This window comes from Pogoniulus pusillus, chromosome 14 (assembly GCF_015220805.1).
Source record: "Pogoniulus pusillus isolate bPogPus1 chromosome 14, bPogPus1.pri, whole genome shotgun sequence".
NCBI lineage: Eukaryota > Metazoa > Chordata > Aves > Piciformes > Lybiidae > Pogoniulus > Pogoniulus pusillus.
Genome location: NC_087277.1, coordinates 24,036,384 through 24,052,830, shown reverse-complemented (window position 1 = coordinate 24,052,830; position 16,447 = coordinate 24,036,384). Strand labels below are relative to the sequence as shown.

Here is a 16,447-nt window from a genome sequence, read left to right as displayed (position 1 = left end):
AATATATCAATTTAGGACCATGGCAGATTTTGAGCTATAAGAAATATGGGTTTAGGTGTCTGTTAAGATTATAGGAGAATAAAGTGAAGCTCACCTACAAAACCAGTTCATACAGTATGACAGGAGGTTCCACCTCAACACAAGGGGGAACATCTTTACTGTAAGGGTCACAGAGCACTGGAACAGGCTGCCCAGAGAGGTTGTGAAGTCTCCTTCTCTGGAGACTTTCAAGGCCTGTCTGGATGTGTTCCTCTGTGACCTGAGCTAGACTGTGTGGTCCTGCTCTGGTAGGGAGGTTGGACTCAATGATCTCTTTGGGTCTCTTCCAACCCCTGACAGCCTGTGAGCCTGTGGCTGTTCTTACAGAAGCCTGGTGGATGATCTTGGCTTCAAATATGTGACTACAATCTGTTTGCAAAAGATGATACAAGGAGTATCATGCTGCCTCTATTCCTTGTACTTATACAATGAGGACTTGGAATCACAGAAGCGCTGATGCTCACATAGATGATTTTTAATAGTTAGGCTAAAGATGAAAAATTCTCCCTCCATTTAGGTTAGAGACCAGGATAAACTCTTCCCTAAAAATGCTGTCCATAAACCTCTCATATTTATCTGAGCTCATAATTGTAGCATGCATCCTTCTAGCAGCTGTCTCAAGGTAGTCTGCATCTACATAAAAGAATATCCACTGCTAGATCCAGAGTATGGCTTTTCCAGTGATGGATGCAGAAGAAAGGTGACCTGTACATTTTGCATTCACACATGATATTCATCTCTTAGCTACCTGCCTGGCCACACAGATTTAGATTCTGACACTCAGGATCTCTCTATCATCCGCTTAGCCTTGAGCAATTATATTCTTGACTGCAAAACCAGTAGGCAAAGGTTCACATCAGTTCCAAATGACCCCTAAAAAAATACACACACCTCTCACAGTTGATTTAACCCACAGAAAATGCAGAGAGAGCTCCTCTTGATGACATGGAGATTAAACAAGGGAGAAATGTCTTCATGTCATTAGTCTGAATGTAGTAGTGCTACAGAACACTGGCTGATGAAAGCAAAAATTCATAAGCTACTGCAGTGCTTTTTAATTACATAGATTTCCAAAAGTCTATGTTTGATTTCTCTGGGCTTTCCTTAGTTAAAAGCAGTGTAAATGCAATGGGAGGGAATCAACAGCTTAGCTACTGAGATGGGCTGGGTAGCAAACTCTACCCAACAAAATCTCTCCTGTGTTCATGACATTAAGCGCATGCTTTAGTGCTATGCTAGAAGTAGATTGAGTTCCTGAGCACTTTCCAAAACAAAGCCTCAAGATTTCTGGAGTTCATTCACACCTGATCCACACCTCATTTCATAAGTTAAGAGCTCTTTTGACAGACAAACATGGAATATACTCTATTTCACACCCCCACCCCCCCCACCCCCCTCAAGTAACTGTTCTCTTCCGAAGAAATGGCAGGATGTGAGAAGTGGTACTGAAAGAAGTAAAAATGTTTTGGGCGGTAGTAAAACCACAATGCTGAAACAATAAATCATACTGGAAATCAAAAATCCTGGTGATAAGGATTTTGAACTATTCAGCAATAAAATCTTTCACAAGAGAGGAATATTGAATCCACAAAATGGCAACTTTTACACCAATCAAGGACATAGCATAGTGTTAACCCTTTCTCAGAGGCAGATCAGTTGTATTTCACCCTTTTAGTCAGAAACGGTGTGATAGGAACAACAGAAAAGATGGCACCATCCAAGAAAGAAAACTTAAACTATTCATGCAGAGACAAACACTCTATTTAATGTGTTGAGAAGCTTTTATTGGATCACCACAATACTTTGGATTAGTTACACTATGGCTACATCAAATTATAGTGTAGTCACTTTCCCAATGAAAGGAAATAAGGAAATAAAGAAACACAGTGCATGAGGCTTCAGCCACTGAACTAAGCTGAGTTTTAAAAGCCAGTCCCAGTATGGTGCAGAGAGGGGATTTCATCACACTCTTTCATAGACTCTGGTGCAGACAACTCCTTTCATGGCACACTCCTAAGGCACAAAGGCAAAGATTAATACAGACCTTTTGCTGACAGTAGTTGTGTCTGTCACAGTACCTTTTGAAGCCAATGAAAATTCAGATGTCACAGCCAGCTTTACATATTTACAGATCTCTTTTTTGAGAGAGAGAACAGCAAAGCTATTTTTGTATTGCAGATGGAGTAGCTTCTTTTAAAATCTTCAGAGTTAATTAAGTTGCATATAATGACAGAGATTGCAAAATTAGGCTTAGCTTCCAAAAGAAATTTACCTTCCTTTATATTATTGCTGGCTTGACAGAAATATCAGCTGACGTAGTTTAGCATACCATGGCTCACCAACACTTTCAATTTTACACAGGATTATTTGTGGAAGCAGAAGTAGCCTGGGTAGTTCAGAGGTCAAGCTTCTGTCCTAAAAATCTTTGGACATATGAGTCACAAAATATTTATCCTGACCCTCTCACCTCAGCAGCCTTCAGCAGCTCCTGCTGACTCAAGGCCACAGGATGCGGGCAACAGAGGTGACAAGAGATTAACAAAGACCTCATTCGTCTGCCAAATATGAGGCCTTCTCCAGAAGCTTTTCTGAGGCAAGGGGCAAATGTCAGGACAGTGGTGGGAGAGAGGCTCTGCTTCTCTGTTTTGCAAAGATGATGTAAGAATTAGTAAAACTTAACACAGAAATGTAGCCATGAGTTGCAAATCACCCTGCACGGGAACTTAAAACAACACAGAGTCAGCACAAGCTAGCATGTAAAGGTGTAATGCTGCTGATTTCAAACAAGTTGCCAAAATTAGTTTGGCTCCACTCTTAAAGCACTTTAAGGAACAAAGTAACAAAGTACTTTTATTAATTAATAAGTGAAATCTTACATCTAGGGTCCCTAAAATGTGTTATCACCTTGGCTTGGTCAACCCATGGCTTTCACATGGCTACTAGAGAAAGGAAGGTTGAATGGGAATTAGGGGAAAGTAACCATTCCCCAGTCCCTGACTTGGTCCCCTCACCATGGTGGATGCTTCAGAGGAGCTGTTAGGACCTGACAGTTTCCTGTTCAGGTTGCCATGCAGGCAGGTGTGGGCACAGAGGTGCTGGCTTTCACACATAAAATCTCAAGCACCCACTTGAAGTGCCCAGCATGCACACATATGCACACATGGTTTTCCATGAGGAAATAGAAGTGGGAAAAGGTGTAAAACCAGTTTTCTAACTTAGACTGGCTTTATTCCAAAGATAGGAGAAAGGAAAGAGGCACTCCAGTGGGACCAGTATGCAACTTGCAAATTTTATTTGCATTTCACAGGTTACTCCTACTTGGAAACCTCATTTCTTTTAATCTTGAGAGTAGTAAGTATGCTGTAGGTCTGCTGGTATAATAAAGACAATTTGCTGTATGGAACAGCATTTATTTCCTTCCAGCTTCTTTCCTAAGCTAGTTCCCATTTTCTCCTTCTTAATTTCTCTCACAAGCCAAAGGGAAAGACAAAACTGTCAGCCTGTTTAGACAGAACCTAACTGAAGGCTTAATCTTTCTGATCTTCATCAGTGTACAGGGAGTGTGAACTTACCACCACCATTTTCCCATCAACAAGTCTTCTCTTTATCGTGGTCTCTTTACCATTCCACTTCTGCACTTGCACCAGTGCCCCTTTCTCCAAGGTTACAACACTCTGCAAAGGCCAAGAGAAGAATTTCAAACTGCAGTCCAAGCCTTGCAGAGTTGAGTAGCAACTCACTTTATGTTCAGCCAGATACACATTCTTGGCTAGCAACAAGTTTAGTAACATCGGTTCCACCATCACGTTATTTCTTCTTTTAGTGCTTTCTTTGAGTAGTTTGGAAAACTCAGAGTGCACTAAAAGGGTAAGAAAAAAATCCTTCTAGTGCCCTTCTAGGAGATGTCTAGAAGCACTCAGAGATTTCCCATACCTTCACTTTCCTGTCATCTGGTGTTGTTTCATCAAACTGCTGGCCCAGTTTGAAAGAGGTCATTGTGTTTTTGAAGGTGCTTTCAGTCCTGATGGTTATTATGTCCCCTTTCATGCTGATGATCACATCAGGCTTTGACAGGCCACCTAGTTTCCGGGTAGCTAAGCCCACTCCTGGAAATCAGAAACAAGACTATTATTACATTCTAACAAGCAACAAACTCAGTATCCTCCCATAAATCTTCAGTGAAAGAATAAAGCACAGCTCCTTCTTGAACACTTTTGTGATTGATTCAGGTGAGACTTCAAATGTGGAACTACTGTGCTTGGAGGATGAGGGAACATCATGTGGTAGAGTGCACTCTCAGCAAGATATAAAGGTACACTTGAGCACACACTCATCTACATTGAGCTAAGGAGAAAGATGGATGGATACAAATCTGCAGGAATTTGTGTACAGACAGACTGGGCAGAAAAATTCAGAGGAAAGGTCTATTTCCCATAAAGGCTTGCAAAAATAATTAGAAAAACCCCAAACCTTTGACAGATCTGAGAATCTGCACTTTTATTAACCAGCTGCATGGAAGAAACTGGATGCTGAACTGCCAATATGCTAGTTCTTGTTCATTACATCATACTGGAGATCAGGCAATTCCCTGGTTGCTTCTGACATCTCTTAAGGATCCTTAAATCTAAAACTGAGTGAAAAGCACAAGTCTGAGCCATGAATGGTGTTGAAGTATGGGAGCACAAAGCTGCAGAAAGCTTCAGGAAAAATCCCATGTCAAAAGCTTTTTGTATTGCCTAGTGCTTTCCAGTTAAGTCCATTGTCTACAGACTGTGAGGTCTGGGGCAAGTCGGAATGAGGGCCACTGATGATGTATCACTGCTTTATAGAAGCCCATTGGAATGGGCTGCCCAGGGAGGTGGTGGAGTCGCCAACCCTAGAGGTATTCAAGAAAAGACTGGATGAGGCACTTAGTGCCATGGTCTAGTTGATTGGATAGGGATGGGTGCTAGGTAGAACTGGATGATCCTGGAGGTCTCTTCCAACCTGGTTAATTCTATGATTCTATGATTCTAAGTAGAAAGAGGGTAGCTGAAGTTATTGCCTCTGTTAATGCTGTGCTATACCCAGATGAAAAGCTGTTTAAAAGGCTATAGAGTTGTCTGCAAAGTGTGTGATTATTTGCAGTGATTATTCTATACCAAACAGCACTGTTCAGATCTTCAGAAAAATATCTGTAGCCGGATTCTCATCCCACATTTAGTCTGGTTAATTAACTGCCATTCTGTTGTTACTCACTTTAACTTTTCAGATAAAGAGAGCCAGTGTTTCAATGTATCATTTCTATAGCAAAAGCAATGCTGTAGCTGACTGTGCACTTGTTACACACGAAAGAAGCCAGCATTAAAATGAAAAACAATGCCTAATTTATTACATTCCTGGCATTCTTTGGTAACAGATAGATTCATTCATAGGATTTAGACTTCTGAAACTAGTGTCACGAGACATCAGCTCCATTATATATTGTAAATTATCACAAGTCATGAGTGTGACCAAGAAATATATAAACAATGCAGCATCTCTATAGATTCTCTTTATTACAAAAAACAGACCAGATTTGGTCAGTTGAGTGAGACAGAAGTGAATTTATTACAGCTGCTCAGCACCTACCTTTCTGGTTTTCCATTTTAGATGCTAAGGGAAAGAAATTATATTACGTGTGGAAAATAGTTAAATTGCTTTCATGGTCAGTAAGGAGGTATTATCCATGAGCAAAGCATAAGGTGAAGAAGAGACATTCCCAAAGAAAGCTTAGTTTAAAAAAAAAATACAAAGAAAGATCATTTCTCACCCAATTCTTTCATATAGTCATCAAAATTTTCACTGGAGATGAGTTTCCAGGTTCCCACAAATCGGTTACACATTGTAGAGGCTTTGCCAGGCAGTGGTCCTGCAGAGAGGGGCAGCGGCCACAGCAGCAGTTGGTGGGAGTCAGCAAGGTCGTGTGCCTGACTCAGATCTCCCTGGCCTCCTTTTAAAGATGCCCAGTCCCTGTAGCGGGCAGGACGGGCCAATAGGAGAGGCAGTGCCAGGGCAGGACAATGTGCATCTTGTCCAAGGCAGCTCTGCCAGTACCAAGGCTCCGGGTGACGCCTGGCTTGGCTTCCTCAACTGAATAGATCAAGACACTGAGGAGCATGTTGGCACAGAGAGATGAGGTGATCACTACGTCCACAGAGCAGTCAGAGGACACTGCATCAGGGTCTCAGCAAAATGGAGCTACCAAGGACAAAAGCACTGAATCCATATGAACTGAGCTCTGACTGTCCTTCCAATGCCATTCTACTGCTACCACCACACAGAAAGACTAGGCTAAACTAGGACAGAACTGAAGATATCAGTTGGAAAGGATCCGCAATGATCATCTGGTCCAACTGCCTTAGAAATTCAAAAGCTGATGAAAAGAAATGCATCCTAATACCCTGTCTAAACCCCTCCTGCTGCAGCTTTGAACTATTTGCAGAGCCTGCATTGGATAGCAGGGAGATCAGCAGCATCCTTTCCACTTGCTCTGCTTGGGAACCTTGTAGCGAGTATTACCACTATTGTCCCCTGTGTGCTAATCAGGTAGATCAAAGGCATGTGGATTTGGAGGAGACCTGTACATTGTAGTGTTGGATATTTCTTTATTTTGAGAATTCATTCTGGGAAGGGTCTCTGTGTTTTATCATTTAAAGGCAGAATGAAATCACACAGTTCCGTTTTCTCCCTTTGCATCAGAGCAATGATCCCAAGCTATGGGTTCTTCCCTGCATGTCCTCCAGGCAGCACTGCAAAGAGAAGAAGCAGCCAAACTTTGCTTTCCCACTTCTTTCACATCAGAAGATCAGTGCCTTTGTTGAGATCAGCCCCTGTGCTTGACAGGTGAATGGTGTGAACAGAGGATGGGTCATCAAAGGGCTTAGTCTCATTTCAGAGCCACTTGGTGAGAGGTGAGGAGTTTTACTGGGTGAAGCCATACACTGCTGTCCTGTTGCCTTTCTGCAGCTGGACAGTTGGGCTGTCACAGTGTTAAGGGCAGATTTAAGCCAGTACAGTCCTATGTGGCATTGCATTCACATGTGTCCTACTACTGCCAGATTTCTTCAAGTTTCCCTGTTCACATGAAGAGACTCCACAACTTCCCTAGGATTACATCTCCCTTGTCCTGGGAAGCCCAGAACTGGACCCAGCCTCTCCAGTGCTGAGTAGAGGGGAAGGGTTACCTCCCTCAACCTGCAGGTTCTCCTAATGCAGCTCCTCAAGGCATTATCTGATGATTTTGCCACAATGGCACATTGCTGGCTCATATTCAGCTTGATGTCCACCAGGACTCTCAGAGCCTCTTCCACAAAGTTGAGTTTCAGAGCTTGGAAAGTCTGAGTTTGAATTTTCAAAGGCTTTTTTAAAATTACTTCCTTGTGGTTAGTAAAAACCAGACAGAAAGAGCAAATCCATAAGCTGTGGATAGTTGACAAGGAGGAATTTAAAGTGATGTAATTCAAGACACTTCAAACTGTCTGAAACTTATTTAGTGTAAGACCACATGAACTGTAATTCCATCCTTCTCCTTCCTAAGCTGTCTTCCTCAAGAAAGCTATTGCTTGCTGCATGAGAGGATTAGATAGTCTCTCTCTTATTTATGTGGACAACAGATGCCTGTTTGTCTTTTTTGCATCATTACACTTCCTGACATATGACTTTTCAGCTTTGCATTCTAAGGATGGAGTGACACTGGGATTATAGGTTGTGGGACCAAATTTCTTGTGTTTAGTGAGAAAGAGTGAGGTGGAGCTGATGCTGGGCCAAAGAGTATGAAGACTGAGTCCCATCTGAAAGGTGTCATATTGAAGAATCATAGAATCAACCAGGTTGGAAGAGACCTCCAAGATCAGCCAGTCCAACCTAGCACCCAGCCCTAGCCAGTCAACTGCACTAAATGCCTCAGACAGGCTTTTCTTGAACACCTCCAGGGACAGTGCCTCCACCACCTCCCTGGGCAGCCCATTCCAATGCCAATCACTCTCTCTGGCAAGAACTTCCTCCAGCCTATACTTCCCCTGGCACAACTTGAGACTGTCCCCTTGTTCTGTTGCTGGTTGCCTGGGAGAAGAGACCACCCCCCACCTGACTACAATGTCCCTTCAGGTAGTTGTAGAGAGCAATGAGGTCACCCCTGAGCATCCTCTTCTCCAGGCTAAACAACCCCAGCTCCCTCAGCCTCTCCTCATAGGGTTTGTATTCCAGGCCTTGAACAGGGAAACAATAGAGCTTGAGCAGTAGAAATATTGACAGCTGCAGTTGTGAGAAAATAAGAGAATCTTAAGTCACAGATTTTAGTACATGCAAAAAGTTTTTTTCCTATTAGTCACAACATTTGTAAGAGTAAGCTGAACAGATCTTCCCATTGCTGTTCAGCTCTAATTATGCAGCAGTGTAGGGAGGGAAAGCCTAGAATGATTGAAAAGGACAGCAAAGAAGAAGTCTTCCTCCCCCACAGTAGGAAGCAGACGCTGTGTCTGTAATCTATAAATGAATATCAGTCTCTGAAGTGTTGTCCACACAAAGCTTTTCTAAAGCAGAGATGCATTAAATCACATTTTGTCTAAATTTGTGTACTTCATCCAATCTTTGGAAATGAGGAAGCTCCTCCTAAATGAAACTATCCATTATTTCTCAAGGAGTAATATGGAAATATTCTACCGTTGCTCCTCAGGCATTCTTAGTTCTTTCATTTAGCTGTCTAAGCCACATAAAGACAGCTGAACAAGAAAATGCTGCTGCCTTTAGGAAAGAAAAGATGATTGGGGTGTTGTAAAGCCAGGCCCAGAGAAATTCAAGAGCAGATGAGTCAGAACAGAAGAGCTATACTGCAGTACCAGTAACCTTAAGAACAAAAGTGACAGAGAATTATTTATACAGACAAAACCCCAGTCTTAAACAGACTCAAACAATGTTGACATTGCTACCATCTATCTCTTTGTCACTAAGAAAAAACAGCACTTTCATTTAAAGGATTTACAGTCTAGAAAGAAGAAAAGCAGGGAATTATATCTTAGTAGAAATAATTCCTGTGGGAAACATTATCTTTTTTTTTTCTATTTAAAGGGGAAAAAGGTCAGGGTCAGTGAGAACATGTGATAAGAGGGGGCTTTGGTTCCCTTTTTTTTTGCTTCTGGTTGAAGTAAAACAAGGTTTGAAATCAATACATTTGGAGATTGTGAAGCAGTAGTAGAGGTAATAGTAAAAACTGATTTTAAAAGTGAGCTTAAAATGTAGGGAGAGTATTTAAATAAATAAGGAAAGTAACTTTATGTCAATGTCTTTAAAGGAAATGTGATCTGGGCAAATTCATTGCAAAAAAAAACCTAGTCTAAATTGAATTCCTAGGAGAGCAATAAAGTAAACAGAAATAAAAGCAGAGAAGAGGCTACATGTCTGCCTTGCTGTGAGGACACCAAGGATGTTTCAACACTGACTTTACAGAGACAAGAGATCAGCTTGGAACACAAGGCCAGCAGTCTGTTTCTTCCCAATAGCTACATTGGAGGGTGCAAATAGCCCTTTATTTTCTTAGCTGGGGCATCCAATGAGACCACACCAAGACTGAACCAGGAGAACCAGAGGAATGGGCAACAGCTCAGGGCAAACTGCAAAGCTAGGCACACATCAGGTTTGACTATCCAGGATGTCAAACTACTGTAAGTTCCTTTGAGTGGAAACAAAGAGTTAAAAGAAAGCCAGAAAAACAGCAGAAAGGTCAAAGCTCAGAATAAGTCTTGCTTCATTTTTCTCCTGAACAGCTGTGGGTGTGAGTCTCCTTTCCCTCTCATTGTTTAGGAACCTGTAAGGGAGTAGTGAGCAAACACTTTAGTGGACAAAGGTCTCCTCCTTTCAGCATTCAAAGGTGCCTACTGCATTAAGAGCACTGCCTACCAGGTGTGTAGATGTTTAGTGAGATCCTGCTGTTTCAGAGAGGAATGCAATTGATAGTGTCTGATTTCTGGAGAACAGTCCAGCACTACGGAGAAGAGAGGAGGACCTGTGCTGCTCTGCAGTCAAGGAAAAGGCTCTACTCTGCCTTTCCCTTTAGAAATGAGAGGTTCTTGACTGTAACAGGTTCCCAGAGATGTGTTGTGACCCCATCCCTGGAGACACACAAGATTGATCTTTATGGGTGCCTGAGCAACTCATCTAGTTAAAGATGTCCCTGCTCACTGCAGGTTGGTTGGGCCTTTGAGAGTCACTTCCAAGCCTATGCATTCTGTGATTCTGTGACGTGTGCTGTCACCTCCACCCAGGTCTGAGAGCACAAACCTTCGTTTACCAGAGAGGAACTATCTCCACTTATTCAAGAAGTCACTAGGCTGCTGCCTATTTTCAGAGAATAAATTTTCACCTTCTTCAGAGAACAGATTTCAGACATACTCTGAGAAAAAAAACATCACTAATACTTTATAATGGCATTGGCCCTCTTAAAGGCTTTAGAGAGAATGTCACTTTATTGACATTTCCAAACATTGAAGTTTTATGTGATTGTTGCATTCACAAAGCCTGCATTTATTCATCAGGTGCTGAAATACATGGTGATGCCTTCAGAAGAGATTACCTCAGGCTGTGAAGGTTGCAATTGTAACTGCAGGCTTTATTAAGAATGTAAGATTCTGGAAAACTAAGGCTGCTATCTGCATATTGGAAATTCGACCTCCGAAGCACAGCATTTCCATATCTGTGGCAAATTTAACTATGGGTGCATCTTCAATGTCTTTTTATAGCTCATTTAGGTCAATGTTGCTGCTTCTTATCATCTCCTTCATGTAGGATTTCTGGCACTGCTTGTAGCTTTTTTAACACTCTCTGCAAGATTGACTGAGAGTCTTTTGGAACTGCTCTCGAATGACTCTGTAGCTCACCCAGAGGGTAGAAGTTCCTCTTTTTCTTTCCCCCTCTCCAGTCATATTAATAGCACAGAAACTTGGGAACAGTCTGAGTCATGCAGAGGAAAGTTCAAGTATACGAGGTCTCTACTGCTGCCAGTAGGGACTCACAACTTTCACCTCTGACAGCTGCCCTCAGGAACCTCAGGAATATGTGGAATTTTGTTCACAGATCTTGACCATGAACCTTGAGATATATTAAGTTCACAGTTTGTGGTTACTGCACACATTTTCAGACTCTCCTTGTCCAGGCTTTTTTGTTTGAGTTATCTGAGGTGTAAAAATCAGGGATTCTGGGGATGTGAAGCTTTTAAAATAAAAGGCCAGGTCTAAGAGCAGCAGGAGAAGGTAGTTTGAGAATATGAAGCATTGAGAAACATGTTGTCCCATGGGCTTTGCATCTAAAGATGCTTGTGGTCCCAAGGCTGTTCTAATAAGCCAGCAGAAAATTCATAAAGAAGATTGCACCACAAGCAAACTTCCACAGGCTTTTAGCAAGCCTGAGAGTACTTTCAAAGCTATGATTCTTAATTCAAGGCTTTTTGTCTAACCATAAACAGCAATGGATGTAAAGGAAAGGGACATTAGCAAAACAATCTCAGCTCAGAGCTACTGCAACTCTAATTTCACATTTAAGAACAAGCTACTTCAGGTGATCCCCAGGTTTAAAATTGTTGGCATTTGTGTGTGTGGAGGTATATGGTTCCCTGTTGTCCTGGTTGTGTCTGGGCTAGAGTTGATTTTCTTCCTAACAGCTGGTGCAGTGCTGTGTTTCAGACTGAGTGTGAGAATAACATTGATCCCACATGGATGCCTTTGTTGTTGCTACGTTGTGCTTATGCTAGGTTAAAGGCTTTGCAGTTTCTCATGCTCTGCCACTGAGAAGGTGCACAAGGACCTGGAAGGGAGCATGGCCAGGACAGCTGATCTGAACTAGCCAAAGGGATATTCCATAGCACAGAACATCATGCTTAGTATAGACACTGAGAGCAGTTGGCTGGGGAGGGATGGACTGCTGCTCAGGCATCAGTGAGTGAGTGGTGAGTGACTGCATTGAGCATCTCTTGTCTTTCTTTTGGATTTTTCTCTCTCTCTCTTCTTATATTCCTTTTCATTACAACTACTATTATAATTTAGCATTATATGTTATTTCAGTTTTTACATTTTTCTTATCTCAACTCAAGAATTTTACTTGTTTTTTCCCCCCTCAGTCCTCCTTCCTGTCCTATTGGGAGAGGAGCAGATAGAGGGCACAGTTTAGTTTCCAGTTGGGATTAAACCACAGCACCTGCTCAGATTGGAAACCAACACTGGGCATCCACAGTCATCCTCCTCCTCTCTGCACCAGGAGCAGGCTTGAAGCCAAGAAAAACAGCCCCATTATTCCTCTTGCTGTGCACAGATTCCTTGCAGTGGGTAGCTCACACACAGAGATCACTGGATGTTATGTTTCAGTCTAAATCTGTCACTGTCACACAGCAAGTACCACTCACTTGGATCATCTCCAATTCTCTTTCAACAGTGAGGTGGGTCACAGTTCGCAAGTGTGGCACTAGGTCTCACATAATACCTTCCTGAGCAGCATCCCTTTGCATGTTTTGTCCTCCTCAAACCTTTTTCTGACAAACTCCAGCACAAACACGGGTTGTAGAAAGCTGAACACTTTATTGAATGGCCACAACAGAATAGACTAGCTGCATGTAACTGCTTTGGGATATAGCTGTAAAAAGTACAGTTCTCTTTAAAATGGCTTTGTAGAGTTTTTCTCCTTTGGCTAAGTTGGTTTTCTGCAGCTTTAAGCATTAGTCCTGTGAGAAGATGACTTCTTCATGCTTTTTCATAAACTCTTTTGGACATAACATTATTCATGGAGCATTCCTGGAAAGAAAGGCAAATTTTATCAGATTTTGACACTTACTAAATGTCTGTGAGTTAGGAGGTAAAGAATTACTTTTCCATTGGGAGCCAGTGTAATGGGAAAAAAATGTATTTCTCCTCCTGTATAACCACTTGCTAAAAGAGTGAAAGTCAAGTTTGAGAGCTTCAGAAACAGAAGTCTGAAATACAAACATAAGACTGAAAGAGCATCAAAGGACTGCTCCAGCAACCCTCAGGAGATTTCTAATCTCCTCTTAAAAACTTCTAAAGAAGGCTCCTAGGACTTCTGTGGAGGGTGATTGCACTCTGGAGCTGGGCATTATTCTTGTTTCCTTTCAGCTTTTTCAGCTGTGGCTTGTCTTCTTCACGTGTGCACAACTCATACCCACACATACAGAGAAAGAGTCCCATGCAGCTTTCAGGCTTGCAGCTGCTGGTGTCAGCCTCTGCATGTTAGGCTCTGTCCTCATCTATTTTTCTGTTAATCAAACTGTTTTGTTCAACCTTTCTTTAGAAATTTGTTGTGAAAAATAATTTGTACTTGTTCTCCTCTGGTCCCTATCCAGGGAATTTTAAATATGAAATTTATAGACATGTTATTTTTCTCTAGAGGAAGGAACAACTCTTCAGGGCATTCATGTATGTGTATTGTTTTGCAGCACGTAGGAGTCTTAGCTGCCTTTTACGAACACAGTTTTTAGGCCACTCCCAGAGTCTTCAAAGTACTTTTCCTAGAACTGGAGGGCAGTGCTGGGAAGCCCCAAAGTACAGGTGAGCCTCACTGGCACCAAATCAAGCTCAATACTCCTTGAACAGATAATACCAACCTACAGAGCTCAGAGACAGAGGGATTTTTTTGTTTGTTTGTTCATTGGGTTTTTGTTTTGATATAACAACATAGCATTGAACAACTGTTGATGGTACACAGAATGGTTCCCACAGAGGGCTGCTGAGTCTTTCCTGGAGGTTGCCTGGAGTATTTTGCATCATCAGAGAGTGGACACACTTTACATGGATTTTGCCAATGCTGTCCATGACACAAAATTCCAGTATATAAGACTTTTCCTCATAGGGATGTTGTTTCTTAATTCCTACCCTTTCCCAAGAGTGTCTTGCTATGAATAGTGAACAGGCAGCTCCATACCATTCCTTAAGTTTAACAGCATTCCGTTTTCATGTACACTCCAGACTCATTCAGAGACTTCTCAGCAAGCTCTGAGAGCCCTTTCAGACGCTTTCATTGCCCATGAATCCACTGCTATGCATCTGCCCAACATGAATTCTTCATGCTGAATTCAGTCATTAGGTAACAAAAATGAACGTACCACCACCAGGTTCCCATCCATCACTTTTCTCTTTATGATAGTCTGTTTTCCATCCCACTTCTGCACCTGGGTCAGAGTGCCATTGTCTAGAGTTATGACATTCTGCCAAAAAGAAAGAAAAAACAAACTGTGCCTGTTTCATCAGAGTGCTGTGGGGTGGGGAGAATCATAGAATTGTTTAGATTGGAAAGACCTCCAAGATCATCAGATTCAACCATCAACCTAACACCACCATGGCCATTAAACCATATCCCTAAGTGCCACGTCCACATGTTTCTTGAACACTTCCAAGGATGGTGACTCCACCTCCTCCATGGGAAACCCGCTCCAGAGGGCTATTTCCATGCCCTAACAGCACAGCCAACATTTCTGCACCAGGTCTCAAAAGTCACAACTCCATCCTCCTGCTCCCACTCCCATTTTAAGGGGTGCAATTGGAAAGCGATGGTTTTGGACTCACCTTTGTTTTTCTGTCGTCTGCTGTGGTCTCATCAAACTCTTCACCCAGCTTGAAAGAGATCTCTGTATTTTTGAAGGTACTTTCTGTTTTGATGGTTATCACATCACCATTGACGCTGATAGTTACACTGGGCTTGGCCACACCAGCCATTTTCCTGGTAGCAAACCCCACACCTGTAAGACAGAGGAGTCTGAAATATTTATCTTTACTCAATGTTTTTTTGTGGTTTTTTTTGCTTGTTTTTGTTTTGCTGGGGAAAGACCTCAGTGCTGATTTCACTAATTCTTCCTGATTTTTTTGTTGATTCTGTGTTTCAGAGGTTTTATCTCGTTAGCTTGATATGGTTGTACACCAAGCCAGATGGGATGATGTAAGGGAATTCTCTGCTCTGGCACTGCCAGAATAGTACAAGCAACATTTTAAAGACTGAAGCAAGATTTTAATGCCATATATTTGCACATGCAGTTGTTTGGTGTAACTGCAGTGGTTTGTACACTAACTTGTATGATACCTGTAGCTAAAACTAAATAAGCACAAATAGATGTGAGTTGCTAAGCCACAAAACCCAAACAAACAATCAAGGGGAAAAAAATACAAGGCTTTTTATATTTATCAGCAGCTAGGCTGAATAAAAGGAAATGATTGAAAAATAGTTGGCAATGCTTATGTCCTGAGTAAAATCTGGGGTAAAGATTAGGAGTAACAGAGTCTCACTGGAAGCTGTCTGAATGCTGCATAAGTCTCAGCAAGTGTTTCACCCCTCATTTGCAAATACTTGCCCCCAGCTTTTTAACAAGTATCCATCCAACCGCTGCAACTTACCCTGTACTTGTTGCACATTGAAAGACTTTGCAAACCTTTTAAAGCCCAATTTTAATTCTAAGCAAGAAGTCTACACCTTCAGAGAAGAGTGTTATCCCTCACATCTTTTGCAAGTATTAGCATGAATCCATGCAATTTTCTTTGCTAATATTCACTGGAGGCAGTCACAGTTTCATTCACTATAGCAGCTGTGACAATTAATCAGTCTCCTAGTCCAGCACAGTATAATGGATTTTAGGTGTGTTGCTTTCAGACACAGAGGAGCTGCATTCAAGCATTGCATCAAGTTCTATGTCCAAGGATAAAAGCTAATCCACACAAAATATTGCAGTGCAGTGTTTCACATCCATTTATAACACTGCTAACTAGGCATGCATAGACCTGACTTACACAAAACTATTTCTCACCATCAAGGTTCTTCTTCTCTGTTATGGGAATTTGAGACTAACTCAAACAACCAAGTTCCCAATATAAGACCTTCTGATCAGAACAGTTGGACTAAAGCCCTCTTGGTAAACAGCAGAGCCAGAAAAAGCAAGTAAAGAATAAAGTTCAAGATCAGCAAGTTCCCTGTCCCGTAAACCCCAACTCCAAATAACAGTTCTCACCCAGCTCTTTCATATAGTCCTCAAAGTTTTCACTTGAAAGGAGCTTCCAGGTGCCCACAAACTGCTCACACATTTTGTCAGGCTGGAGAGAAGTCTTCCACAGGATCAAGCAGAAATGCAGTACAGGAGGACCGTATGAGCTCCAGGAGATCAGGAGTTATCTTTAAAAAGGAGCCTTGGCCACATGATGTTCTAGGATGACCAATGAAGAGGGAGACCCAGTGACCAGTGTTTTCCTTCCTCTCCTCCCCTTTCTTTGCCAGTAGGTCATAGTGTTATTATTCATATGCCCTTACTAGCACAAAGATCACTGTCTTGTTTCATTTTATTATTTTGTCATTCAAGTACAGTCCACCTTAAGGCCAGATAATTAAATCATATTGTCTTCAGAGGAAAAAG

The 16,447-nt window shown here is 41.9% G+C and overlaps 2 protein-coding genes across 2 annotated transcripts; both read right to left on the bottom strand.

Moving 5' to 3' along the window:
• Positions 1–1,801: 1,801 nt before the first annotated feature.
• LOC135181096 (myelin P2 protein-like) lies at positions 1,802–6,000 on the bottom strand. Its single transcript, XM_064153980.1, has 4 exons — positions 5,831–6,000; positions 3,973–4,145; positions 3,612–3,713; positions 1,802–2,052 (listed from the first exon to the last, which is right to left on the bottom strand). The coding sequence occupies exons 1-4, from the start codon at positions 5,901–5,903 to the stop codon at positions 2,002–2,004; spliced, it is 399 nt and encodes a 132-aa protein (XP_064010050.1). The 5' UTR covers positions 5,904–6,000; the 3' UTR covers positions 1,802–2,001.
• Positions 6,001–12,600: 6,600 nt separating this feature from the next.
• On the bottom strand, positions 12,601–16,170 carry LOC135181095 (fatty acid-binding protein, adipocyte). Its single transcript, XM_064153979.1, has 4 exons — positions 16,049–16,170; positions 14,619–14,791; positions 14,159–14,260; positions 12,601–12,833 (listed from the first exon to the last, which is right to left on the bottom strand). Exons 1-4 carry the CDS (start codon positions 16,119–16,121, stop codon positions 12,783–12,785), a joined length of 399 nt encoding a protein of 132 aa, XP_064010049.1. The 5' UTR covers positions 16,122–16,170; the 3' UTR covers positions 12,601–12,782.
• Positions 16,171–16,447: the final 277 nt, after the last annotated feature.